This window comes from Anabrus simplex, chromosome 11 (genome assembly GCF_040414725.1).
Source record: "Anabrus simplex isolate iqAnaSimp1 chromosome 11, ASM4041472v1, whole genome shotgun sequence".
In the NCBI taxonomy this organism is placed as follows: Eukaryota; Metazoa; Arthropoda; class Insecta; order Orthoptera; family Tettigoniidae; genus Anabrus; species Anabrus simplex.
The window spans coordinates 18,416,082-18,428,903 of NC_090275.1; the positions used below are offsets into that span (position 1 = coordinate 18,416,082).

General features: G+C 40.7%; 1 protein-coding gene across 1 annotated transcript in view; it reads right to left on the reverse strand.

Moving 5' to 3' along the window:
• LOC136883434 (uncharacterized protein CG43867) overlaps positions 1-12,362 on the reverse strand; it is a 357,708-nt gene extending 345,346 nt beyond the window's left edge. The window contains exons 1-2 of the mRNA XM_067155715.2: positions 12,345-12,362; positions 12,216-12,278 (exon numbers count right to left, since the gene is read on the reverse strand). Of these exons, the coding sequence (XP_067011816.2) occupies positions 12,216-12,278; positions 12,345-12,362 (81 nt within the window). The remainder of the gene's footprint in view (positions 1-12,215; positions 12,279-12,344) is intronic.
• Between the last annotated feature and the right edge of the window lie 460 nt (positions 12,363-12,822).

The following is a 12,822-nucleotide window of genomic DNA, read 5'->3' on the forward strand; positions in this document are numbered from 1 at the left end:
CTCATAAGTTTTTGTCCTTACTAAATTTCGTTTTTTCATTTGTGGTTTGGCAATATTAATCTTTTCTTCCGCCAGTTTTGAACTTAGCCAATCCAGAATTTCTGTAATTAATTTTTGACCAATCGTATCTTTCTTCTTCGGTTTTGTGTGTAACTGTGTACTGTAGCCAATAAAAGCCTGTGGGTGCGTCTTAATTATTCATGAAAGGTCTCGAATCTTCCCCGAGGGTATAAAAACCGCTGATTTTCTTGTCTCTCGGCCACTTCATCAACATCTAACTTAGTGTATGGACGTGTAGCAGGAGGCGGGAAGCGCCTCTTTCTTCAGGCAGCAGTTCTTCAGTAAGGTAATGGCCGCTTAACATCTTTATTTCTTGCTAGCTCAGCAGTTTAATCCGCGGGGAAGGTCCGAAACTTTTACCATGTAACCCATCTCTATAAACACGTAAATTTCTTCCAGTTTATGTAAAAACTGCATATATCTGTAACTGTAAATCGGGGATAGAGAGTGCTTTACCCTCTCGAGCTCCCCTTCATTTTGTCTTGAGGTGACTACTTTTTGGTAACAGATTTTCTGCTCTTCCTTAATGTGTTAAATTTATTCATTATACGAATCACCTCCATGGTTTGGGAATAGCCCCTGTTTCATCGGCCTTGTGACTCTTAGGTTTTAAGAAGTTTCATGTAGGAGTGCAAATTCACACCTCCATTCATTTTTTTCATTTTGGGCCATTTATTTAACCTATTATTTTTCTACTAAGGCCCAGTAGGCTGGGTACAAGATACCCCTGTTTCATTTTGTGTAAGTTGTGTCTTGATGGCAATTTAGTGTAAAGCCTGGTATTGCCTTTAATAGGCTTGGAAAACTGAGAGCGGGTCAGCTCTTTTAAGTATTGGAAATGTGCCTCTAGGAGGCTTGACATTGCTAGGTGGGAGCAAGTGCTCCATGTTATTAGGGGATTTCTGCCCTTTGGTAAATATGTGTTTGTGAGCTGAGAGCTCAGAAATTGAAAAACTTGGGGCTTGAAGCCCTGATTGTTAAATTGTCTCTAAATCCTCGCTTTTCCTGGTCTTATACCTGAGTGTCGGTTATTTGTTGACTTGTTGTTATGTGTTAAAATTTGAAATTCTATGTGAAAATTGTTAAGTTTTGCTATTTTCGAAAACATAACCTTTTTTTTTCCTAGGGGCTTTACGTCGCACCGACACAGATAGGTCTTATGGCGACGATGGGATAGGAAAGGCCTAGGAGTTGGAAGGAAGCGGTCGTGGCCTTAATTAAGGTACAGCCTCAGCATTTGCCTGGTGTGAAAATGGGAAACCACGGAAAACCATTTTCAGGGCTGCCGATAGTGGGATTCGAACCTACTATCTCCCGGATGCAAGCTCACAGCCGCGCGCCTCTACGCGCACGGCCAACTCGCCCGGTAAACATAACCTTTAATGAAATTTTAATTCACATCTCGGCTTTGTAGTTAGACTCATTCACCCCGGCACCTTCTTTCACCTCTGCTGTTCCACAGAAATCTCGGAATAATAATAATAATAATAATAATAATAATAATAATAATAATAATAATAATAATAATAATAATAATAACGATGATGATGATGAACCACACTGCCTATGAAAGTTTGAGAAGAAGCTGGATAACATCGTTCAGGAAGACAGAAACATTATTCAGGTTATCCTAGTCATTTCTAAGGTCGGTTGAACCGGCAAGCTCATTCTGTTTTGGCCGGCGGTTTTAAAGTCGGACGCCCTTCCTCACGCCAAGAGATTTTTGAAATGAAAATACCAACGCAAGATCGACCTGGATTCTAAACTGAGTCTTCCGGCTGGGAAGCCAGCGGCTAAGCTACTGAGCTAGTCATTCCACACCCGCAGGGGGATATGATAAAATAATTATTGACTACGTAGAATTAGAGCTCATCCTGAGTAATAACAATAATAATATTAGCTTTACGTCCCACTAACTACTTTTATGGTTTCTGAAGACGCCGAGGTGCCAGAATTTAGTCCGGTAATATTTCTTTTACGAGCCAGTACATGTACACAGAAGGCTGGTGTATTTGAGTACCTTCAAATACCAACGGACTGAGCCAGGATCGAACCTGTCATGTTTGGGTCAGAAGACCAGCGCCTCAACCGTTTGAGCCACTCAGGACGGCTCATCCTGAGGAGTACGACGATATTTAATATTGAGCTTGGTTGGTAACTGGCTAAGTGTTCAGTACACCGAGCGAGTTGGCCGTGCGGTTAGGGGCGCAAAGCTGTGTGCTTGTATTCGGGAACTCCACTGCCGGCCGCCCTGAAGGTGGTTTTCGGTGGTCTCCCATTTTCACACCAGACAAAGGCCACGGCCGCTTCCTTCCCACTCCTATCCCTTTAATATCGCATTTCTGCCGTAAGACCTATCTTTGACCGTGCGATGTAAACCCAAAATGAAAAAAAAAATGTATACACCTGGTGTTACAAGCTATCAGGGATAATTTAGGGCGGCAAACGGAAACGCTCGAGCCAAAAGTTAAGCAAAATTCCACTCATTTAAGGCTGTTTACCTGCAAAGGTTTCACAAGCCGCTCCGTTTACAACAAACGTTCGAAATGGCGTCCCCCTGCATCAATGCAGGCATGGCATCGTGCACAATGTTCTGTCGTACCCGTTCGAATATCTCCGATGTCGGACGTTAAATAATTTGGATTGTTAATAACTTCTGACTCGAACGTTTCCAGACTACGGTTCCCTATTTCAAATTGATCAATTTACCGCCCTCCATCATCCCTGAAAGTCTATAACATAATCACGGATACACCCTGTATATATATTCAATACCGTGTTACCTGAGGAGGAAACAGACGATGCTAACAGGTCAAGAAGGACTCGTCGAACATCAACACTTGTGCTGACACTGCTGCCAATAACCTGATTCTACTCACCCGGCAAGAACGCCAAATACGAAATGCAGAGCCGAGAATCTTCCAAGGAATTCGTTTTCGAATTTCACAAGCTAATTTTGTTCATTAGCATTTGCAAGAAACTCTCGACGCTCACAAAGTTCAGGAAGGTGCATCTCAAACCGAGGTTTTAATGAGACACTTGGAGCAGCAACGAACAAATGGAGAGCTCGCTAAGTTACAACAAAGAGCATGCTAAGTGATCGAGCACACGTCGGGGTTCATTAAAGTTCACTTCCTACTACGGGAACAATAATTTACATACTAATTATGTTCCCAACTTGAAATTTTTTGAATCATCAATTTTAAATTAATCTCTTCTCAAGGGAAAATTTAAATCAGGTCAACGCCTTTCTATAAAAGGTAGCCTGGTGGAGGGCTGTGTTTACCTCAGCGGCTGGCTTCTCACTCGAAGTTTCACCTTAGAATCCGAGTCGAATCTGGGCGCGAGGAAGTGAATCAGACCGAAACCTAGATGGCTCCAGCGACCCCAGAAATATCTGGTATAAGTTGACTGAGTTTTTTCTAATCACTCCTCTTGATTAAGGCTGTTTCTGTATACCCTAAAGCGCCATAACAATATACTTCCTAGTCCATAAATAAAAACGTACATAAACACTACCAAACTTTGACCACAGTAATAGCGTACTTATTAACGTAACATGTGTACAAGTACCGTAACTACAACGTGAACAGAACTCTTGCAGTGATGTGCATTTCATGGGAAAATAACTTTCATGTAACACCATGGACACCAGTAGGAACGGAACCTATGATCGTCTAAGATACTTCACAACTGAGCTACGGTGGTCTCGTCATTCTTGTTCTTTAGTCTGTTGGCAATTCTGTTACTTTTTCTCTAAAATACATCTTTCCTGAAACTGTAAATTATAAATTTATCCAGAATATTTCAAAACGTATTAATGATTCACGTTGATATGTATAAATAAAAATAAAAAAATTCGAAGTATAACACGGTCCACGCGATTGCAGCTTCCATTTTGTTTAAATCTCGTAAGGACATGATTGACAAATAATTTGCAAAGACAATCAACTTTGCTATAAATATTCCTTCATTAACTATCAATCTTTCGAGACACACTGTTCAGGACTGGTATCACATTCGTGCTGACCTCTAAAGACCAGATATGCTCGTTTCCAATTTGGTTCTTACCAAATCTCTGTTGGCAGTTGCCACTACCAACCTACCATATCCCATTTTTTGCTGTTCTTTACTCTAGCAGGCACTTTGGACATAGCATACGTTACTGCGTGACTTTTACCCGAGGTGGCTGTTGCAAACGCAAGGACGATGACAATTTACCTTCTAAAATACAAATTATATTCTCAGCAAATAAATATAGCTTACTATTAAAGCAGAGAATTATTATTATTATTATTATTATTATTATTATTATTATTATTATTATTATTATTATTATTATTATTATTATTATTATTATTAATATTATTGAGAAGAAGAACAGTTCGCAAACCGTTCGTCAGTGTGTCCACAGAATTATGACGTACCCTGGCATTCTAAACATTCGTGACTCGTGAGTTCTGAAGTGGTAACTGGTCACAGTATAATCAAGAAACTGAAGCTGAATAGCCAATTAGAACATTTTTTATAATGGAAAATGTCCTCCGGAGAGGCCTGGTGCAGGTCATTAGAATTATGCGTCTGTGAGGATGGAGCCCTAACTATGATGAACTATGAACCAACCGACCTTGCCAGGAATCGAACACCAGATCCTTTGATCTAAGGGCCTACGCGCTAACAATTTAGCCTTGGAACCGGAGTTCTATTTCGTTATACTTTACGATACCTAATAGCACTGTGTCTTGTGGCAAACCCGTTGAGGGTCAGTTTCCTAAATACAGGATTATATATAAACTTAGACATGTGGCGAGTGTTATGAATCTTATCAGATTATGCAATTTTATATCATGTACAATATGTTTTCAACTTATATAAATGAACATTTATGAAACAAATGTTATGTTTCTACAGCCAAAGATTACACTTAGAGAGAGAATAGCATTAGACTACTTCTATCACACTAAGAAGTAATTTTAAGTGTCTAACTGCTAAAGGACCCATGAACTGAGAGAAATATTCAAAATTTTCGACTTCGGCAGTATTAACAGTAGTTAAAGAATGCTGGTCTGAACAGTGTAAGTCCGATTTCTCAACAGACGTCACCTTATTGAACTTCAAAGTTTGCAACACTGGTTAACTTGCTCAGACAGCATTTTTTAAATATCAATATTCTTTTAATTTACAATGTTCTTCTACTATAATATGTACAAAAAGTCACATTCCATTCCTTGTTCACATTTTTCTTCTCTTTGCTGATGCAGCCACACAACATTTTACTCTCTTCTGTTACAATCTATTACTGCATATGACTGACTTTCCAGTATTCGGGAGATAGTAGGTTCGAACCCCACTGTCGGCAGCCCTGAAAATGGTTTTTCGTGGTTTCCCATTTTCACACCAGGCAAATGCTGGGGCTGTACCTTAATTAAGGCCACGGCCGCTTCCTTCCAACTCCTAGGCCTTTTATATCCCATCGTCGCCATAAGACCTATCTGTGTCGGTGCGACGTAAAAAAAAAAAGACTGAATTTCAGCCGGACTGAGCGGCTCAAACGGTTGAGGCGCTGGTCTTCTGACCCCAATTTGGCAGGTTCGATCCTGGCTCAATTCGGTGGTATTTGAAGGTGCTCAAATACGTCAGCGTCGAGTCGGTAGATTCACTGGCACGCAAAAGAACTCCTGCGGGACAAAATTCCGCCACCTCGGCGTCCCCGAAAACCGTAAAAGTAGTTAGTGGGACGTAAGGTAAGTAAAATTATTATGATGACTGAATTTTAAGGATGTATTCAAACATATTTCTTTCATATTACAGCACGCAGCAAAAAATACACGTTTATCATTCACAAATTCCTTCATTGGCCACCAGTTCGCAATATACAGGGTGTATCCGCGATGATGTTAAAACATTCAGGGATGATGGAGGACGGAAATGAATCAATTTGAGATAAGGAACCGTAGTCAGGAAACGTTAGAGGCAAAACTTATTAATAATCCATTGTTTAACGTCCATTCGTTCTTAACAGGCGCCGGGGTGTCGGAACATCGTTCACCTGATCTCACCCCACTTGATTTCTTCTTGTGGGGGATGTGAAAAGCCTTGTGTATGAGACACCTTGCAAGACTTGGCAAGAATTCTTGCTGCCTGCGACGCTGCTCAAACGACACTGGGGATATTAGAACGGGTACGACAAAACTTCGTGTAACGATGCAATGCCTGCATTGACGAAGGGGACGCCATTTCGAACATTTCTTGTGAACGGTGGAGCTTTTGAAACATGTGCAGGTAAACCGACATATATGAGTAGAATTTTGCTTAACTTTTGACTCGATCGTTTCTGGAACAAAATCATCGCCTATAATGTCTGTACAAGACCTTAATGTTACAAATTAATTTCATAAAAACCAAAGCAGTCTGTTCAAAGTGGGTAATTGAGCATTTGTAGGAGAAACTAAATTTTACACGAGCCTCGCACACGAAAGGACCAAAACTGCGGGAAAGCATACCCACGTGTGTAGAGCCTAAGCCTCAGGTATTACGTGACATGATAGTTGTAAGAAGTCTTCACGGTCTTTCGTCTCTATTCTGTTAAAATATATGTTCAGCAGTATCCATTCCTGTCTTACACAGACCTACAACAGACGGACTGGTTCGTTACTCAAAGCAGCCGCCACAAGACAATGGTACAAAAAACGTGAACAGCGGGTGGCATCGACGAGCTCGTTCAGGAGGACAAAGAGAGACTATTTGCCTTTGTACTGCGGGCTGGTATCTGTCGTCTCATTAAGGGACATGAATCCGCAGGAGGCACTTTACGGTTGTCAGGTTAATAAATAAAAGTGTCTGATGTCGTTATTACCTGTGCTTCATTTAAGGAATTAGGGTACTATGTTTAATAGCCATATGTACTTCTTGCATCATTATCATATCGGCGTTGTCGCAGACATAAGACTCGCTGGTGTGTATAATGAAATGGCGTACGGCTTTTAGTGCCGGGATGTGTCCGAAGACTTCGGCTCGCCAGGCGCAGGCCTTCTGATTTGATTCCCGCAGGCGCGTCGTGATGATGAAATGATGATGAAGACAGCACATATAACCAGTTCCCGTGCCAGGGGAATTGACCAATTATGGTTAAAATTCCCGACCCTGCCGCGAATCGAACCCAGAACCCCTGTCACCAAAGGCTAGCACGCTAACCATTTAGCCATGGAGCCGGACGGTGTGTATAATGATGTCTTCCGAGTGCATTAAGGTCATCGGTTACGGTTTCATATCCGGCTGATAAGACCAATTATAGAACCACAATCTCTGCCGAAATGCTGACACAAAGCTTTTTGTTGTTGTTCTAGACATTAGTGGCCATTCCTTCTCTAACTGTCTCGTGCTTTACCGCAATCTCGTGCATCCGTAGCTGTTGTTCAAAACATACAACACGTCACTGCAGGTCAAATTGTTGAAGTTTTTTTTTTTTTTTTTTTTTTTTTTTGCTAGTGGCTTTACGTCGCACCGACACAGATATGTCGACGATGGGATAAGAAAGGCCCAGGAGTTGGGAGGAAGCGGTCGTTGCCTTAATTAAGGCACAGCCCGAGTATTTGAACTCAATGATAGTACTACTCTATAACTCATATGATTTTGCTATTCTCCTCGATTACGTTGTTCATCCTGAAATTGTCCGGGGAAATCCTAAAAATTGGTGTAATGAAATAGTGTCATATAACAAACTATGTGATGGAAGTTTAACCTAGCAACCGTGCAGGCTATATCTTATGGCTGGTTGTCAACTGAAATTAACAGTCGTTGATGGATGGTCATGACCGAGAGACATAATTATAAGATATATTTATCATCATTTGATTTTCCTATACAGAAACTTGACAACATTTTTCAATTGAGAATAGTCCATCTCCATGGCTAAATTGTTAAGATGTTGGACTTTGCTCCAACGGTGTGCCGTGTTCGATTTCCAGCCGGTTAGGTGATTTTAGTATTAATTTGTTAATGACTTTGGGCCGAGGATTGGATGTTTCTGTTGTTTCCAACATTCGTGCAAGTCACATTACTATTCCCCATCGCAATATTCCTATAAACAGAAGCCGCCGAAGGTCTGCCTTACAAGGGCTGCACCAGGCTAGAAACAGCCGCACGAAATCAAAAATTAGAGTAGCTAATGCTCAACGAATTATTATTATTATTATTATTATTATTATTATTATTATTATTATTATTATTATTATTATTATTATTATTATTAACTTACAACTTGCTCCTTCGAGGAGAATATAGTAGGCTAATGAATGCTGATTTCATGTACGATATTTGCCTTGTTTATATATCAAACATCTTCGTAACCGAAGGACTTTGAGGCGTACTTACCATGCAAACTCCATCATCTTGTTATCTTTCCGATTGTATTGTAAATTGAGTTTCAATGCTTTCACCGCCAGCAGACGTCGTCACGCGGCAGTGCAGACGACACATATCTGAGATTCAGAAGACATTATTTCTCATCCTTCTATTTGCTGAACATGATATGACTGGTACTGATCATTGTTCAACATCGTAGCTGTTCTCAGAAATTCTTACTTGAATTTTTATTCAATTCCTTGCTAAACAGAATTTAAAGTTGAACATTTCCTCAAAGATTTTTCATGATCTGAATTATATTTATGTCGTTGTAAATGTACTAAGCTCACACTTAATATCGCTATGTGAATTTCAAGTAATGATAAGTATCACCTTAGAAATGTTTGTAGTAGAACATCAGCTGATTGCATCTATTCTACAACGCCCAGTGAAAACCAATTCTCTCGATATATTGACAGAACGAGGAAATAAGTAGGACTCTCAAACAATACAAGAATACTAAACCTTCTCCCAAATTCAGGAGATCGGTCTCAGTGATCAGGAAATTGGGAGGAAGGATGAAAATTCAGCAGTCTCCTGTTGAAATCGGGAGAGCTGACATGTTTGCAAGGTCCTCCATCCCACATTATCCAGCCAGTTTCAAATGAAAATTAAATCGGGGAGGACCGGGAGGGAAAATAATATATTAACCCACAGACATCATTTGAGCTAAAATACAAGAAATGTTACGTTACACATGACTTCAGTTTCATTTTCGATGCACTACGTTTTGTAAGAAGATAAGAACAAAGAACAGTACGGATTGCAATATTTTCAATAGTTATTGACTCCAAAATATAAGTACAGCTCAGTTTGTGGTACAGTTTTAGTCTTGTCACCTGTATCTTAGATCCCGGAGCCCAATCTCAGCACATAACTTGTCATCAAAATATACATTCACCTGAGAGATCTAAATCAGCGATGTTGCTAGCATATTATAAAAGTACTTCTCTAGCAAAAATGGCGTTAAACTGGCGCATCGCATAACATTTAGTGGTTAAATGAATGCACAATATATTATTTTGTAAGCATTATTTTTACTACTTATATAGGACTGTGTTTACTGAAATTCTTACTTATCTACCAAACCTTGTGCAGTACTAACCTACAGTTCAGAGACGATCGCATATACATATTTATATAACGCTACTAGTGAATCCAGTTCTTTGGAAGGATAGCGTGGCTTTCTTATACCAGATTACTGCCCCCCACATCAAAACAAAACCTTAGTCCGCTCAAATCATTCAGCAGTCCTTAGTGGTGGAACAACTAAGGAGCCTAAGCTTTTAGTTTGGAGTGGATGGTGACACCGTGATCGGAGATAAGGGATCTCCATCCACGCTTGAGTGCGCGGTCCTGAGACCGACTTCCATCAAACACTTCATTTTATTTCTTATTTTTACAATTTGCTTTACGTCGCGCCGACACAGGTCTGATGGTGATGATGGGATAGGAAAGGGCTGGGAGTTGGAAGGAAGCGACTGCGCCCTTAGGGTACGGCCCCGGCATTTTTTCTGGCGTGAAAATGGGAAACCACGGGAAAAGCATCTTCAACCCAACCGACGGTGGAATTCGAACCCGCATCTCCCGAATGCAAGCTGATCACTAGTTAGTCACTTGCTGGGTCATCACACACATCCTACTTTGTCGTGAATATAGCTTTGCAATCGATGTGAAAATATAGACATCGTTAGGAGAAGAAAATTATTAGAATAGATTTTAAAACATTGTTTGAACGAAGATAAACTAAAAATTATTATTATTATTATTATTAACCGAAGTGGTTAGCTCAGTGCGTTGCAGCACGGCGAATTATCGTTGGTAGCTCTGTACCTGCGAAAGAGACGGGTTCGAATGCCCCGTCGGCATCCCTGAAACGTTTTTCTATCCTATTCCATTTCAGCTGCAAGTAAATGCCAGTAACTTTCTCAAGGCCAAGGCCGCATCCTCTCCATTGTTAGACCATACAATACACCTACACCTACAAAGAACGTTCTCACTGAGCGGTATATTCAGCTCACCTCCCCATGGGGTGTACCAGAAAAGCAGGCACAGAACTGGCGAGCCGAACATGTCCTCGGACAAATCTAACACTACGATAAAACTCTATTATTATTATTATTATTATTATTATTATTATTATTATTATTATTATTATTATTATTATTATCCTTTCGTTCTTTCTTTCTTTCTTTCTTTCTTTCTTAATCCGTTTACCCTCCAGGGTTGATTTTTATCTCGGACTCAGTGAGTGATCCCACCTCTACAACCTCAAGGGCAGTGTCCTGGAGCGTGAGACATTTCGTCGGGGATGAAACTGGGGGTGGCTCACCTGATATGCTGAACGGGGGCCTTGTGGGGGATGAGAAGATTAGAAGGGATAGACAAGGAAGAGGCAAGGAAGGGGCCGTTGCCTTAAGTTAGGTACCATCCCGGCATTTGCCTGGAGGAGAAGTGGGAAACCACGGAAAACCACTTCCAGGATGGCTGAGGTGGGAATCAAACCCCATTTACACAGTTGACATTACGAGACTAAGTGAACCCTGTTCCAGCCCTCGTACGGCTTTTCAAATGTCGTGGCAGAGCCGGGACCCTAATCACACTAGCCACTACACCACAGAGGCGGACATTATTATTATTATTATTATTATTATTATTATTATTATTATTCGGAGTGAACACTGATGACTCTACGCAAGTACTTATAGGCGATCGCGTTTTCCTTTGTTTTATTCTCATGCTGTGGGCTTCTTTTCCCTATTTCGGCCTAATTGTTCCTTCCTCCTTCTACGGTTGAACTACTTCTTCCACTTGCCATTTGTGAATTTTTGATCGAAGTATCATCCTGTTTTTATGTCTGCCTGTGTGATTCCTGGAAAATTAAAGTCGTTTTTGATTTCATAGGATGTGTTTCGCGTGTACTTCTCTTTCCGTAATATTCAAGTATTTGGTTTCTGAGATTGTCAACGTTGATTATTTTTCGTGCTTCCGTAAAATTGTAATGCGCGTTTACTAATGACACTCTGAATGCTAAAATTCTTTTATTTCTCGCGTATGTTTGAGTTTGTATTCTTCAGCAGTAAGTTTTGGAACTAGAATTTTGCGAATAATTTTCGAACCTCCTTTCTCCGAGTTTTCGGTGTCTGGTTTCCTGTTCAACTTAGTATTTCCAATCCGTACACTTTACTTTCCGGTTTAATGATCGTACTGTAATGTCTGTTATAATTTAGCAGGTTAGAATGCAAACTTATATGGCTAGCAGGAAGGGTCATTTGGCCCTCACTTCCGTAACATACCGAGAGCAACATGACTTCTAGGGTTTCTAATAATCTGGGCCCGTATTGTTTATGCAAATCTCTACGCAGAAATGTTGTGCAGGCTAGAGTATACTTGTTACTAGCTTAAATAAGTTTGCCTTCTAGCCTATAAATTCCTAAACATCCGACCTCTATTGCTGATAATATTAAATAAACCAGTAATGTACTTGACACTTCTCTTTATGGCAAATTACAAGGTTGGACTAGCATGATCGTAGTAGTTTGCACCGCCGCCGCCAGATCGTGCTATAATACAGGCTATCATGACAAACAAATAGTGGAAGCTGCTTCACACAGATGGCGCGCACGTCCCCCCGACGTCACATGACTCTACAGTAATGTGATCGTCGGCCGCTAGAGCGTGCCAATGCCCAGCGAGGTAGTTTCCACGATACTCTCACAGAGAGCGGTAGTGAGACAGATGGCCGCACCTACCTTGTCCTCGGCCTCCTCCGCCCGGCTCTCGGCTTCCAGCACGCGGTGCTCCAGCTCCGACAGCTGCAACAGAAAACAATAATAATAAAAATAATAATATGTTTACAACTTCATAATATGTACATATACCTTAGGATGTATAGGCATCCTTAGGGATTTTAGGTCGATTCGCAAACTCACGTATTGAAAGAACAAGCCGAACTCTTGCTTTGTTTTCACCGAACTACTATAGCTCACAATGTCTTTTCAGTATGATATTTATGTAAGGTACTTTCAACTGATTCCACTTTTAAGTGATCCCAATATTAGTTCTCGTACGTAGTTATCTTTATCGTATATATCCGAAAATGGGACTTACTCAGAAAAGCTTCAAAAGTGATGAAGTCTGTTGTGCTTGCGATACTCCTCAACATCTCGCAAAATTAGGCTCACGGTCACACTCATGTCTAGTTCATGCCTGCACTATTCTAAAATACAGTCAATTTACATGGCTCAGAATCCAGTTGGGCACGAAGTACTTCACACGTTATTTGGCTCCTATGGTGTTTTCCAACGGCACTGTTGTTCAACCGATACAAGATAGGGAGAAGAGAACTAGGAACTCAAA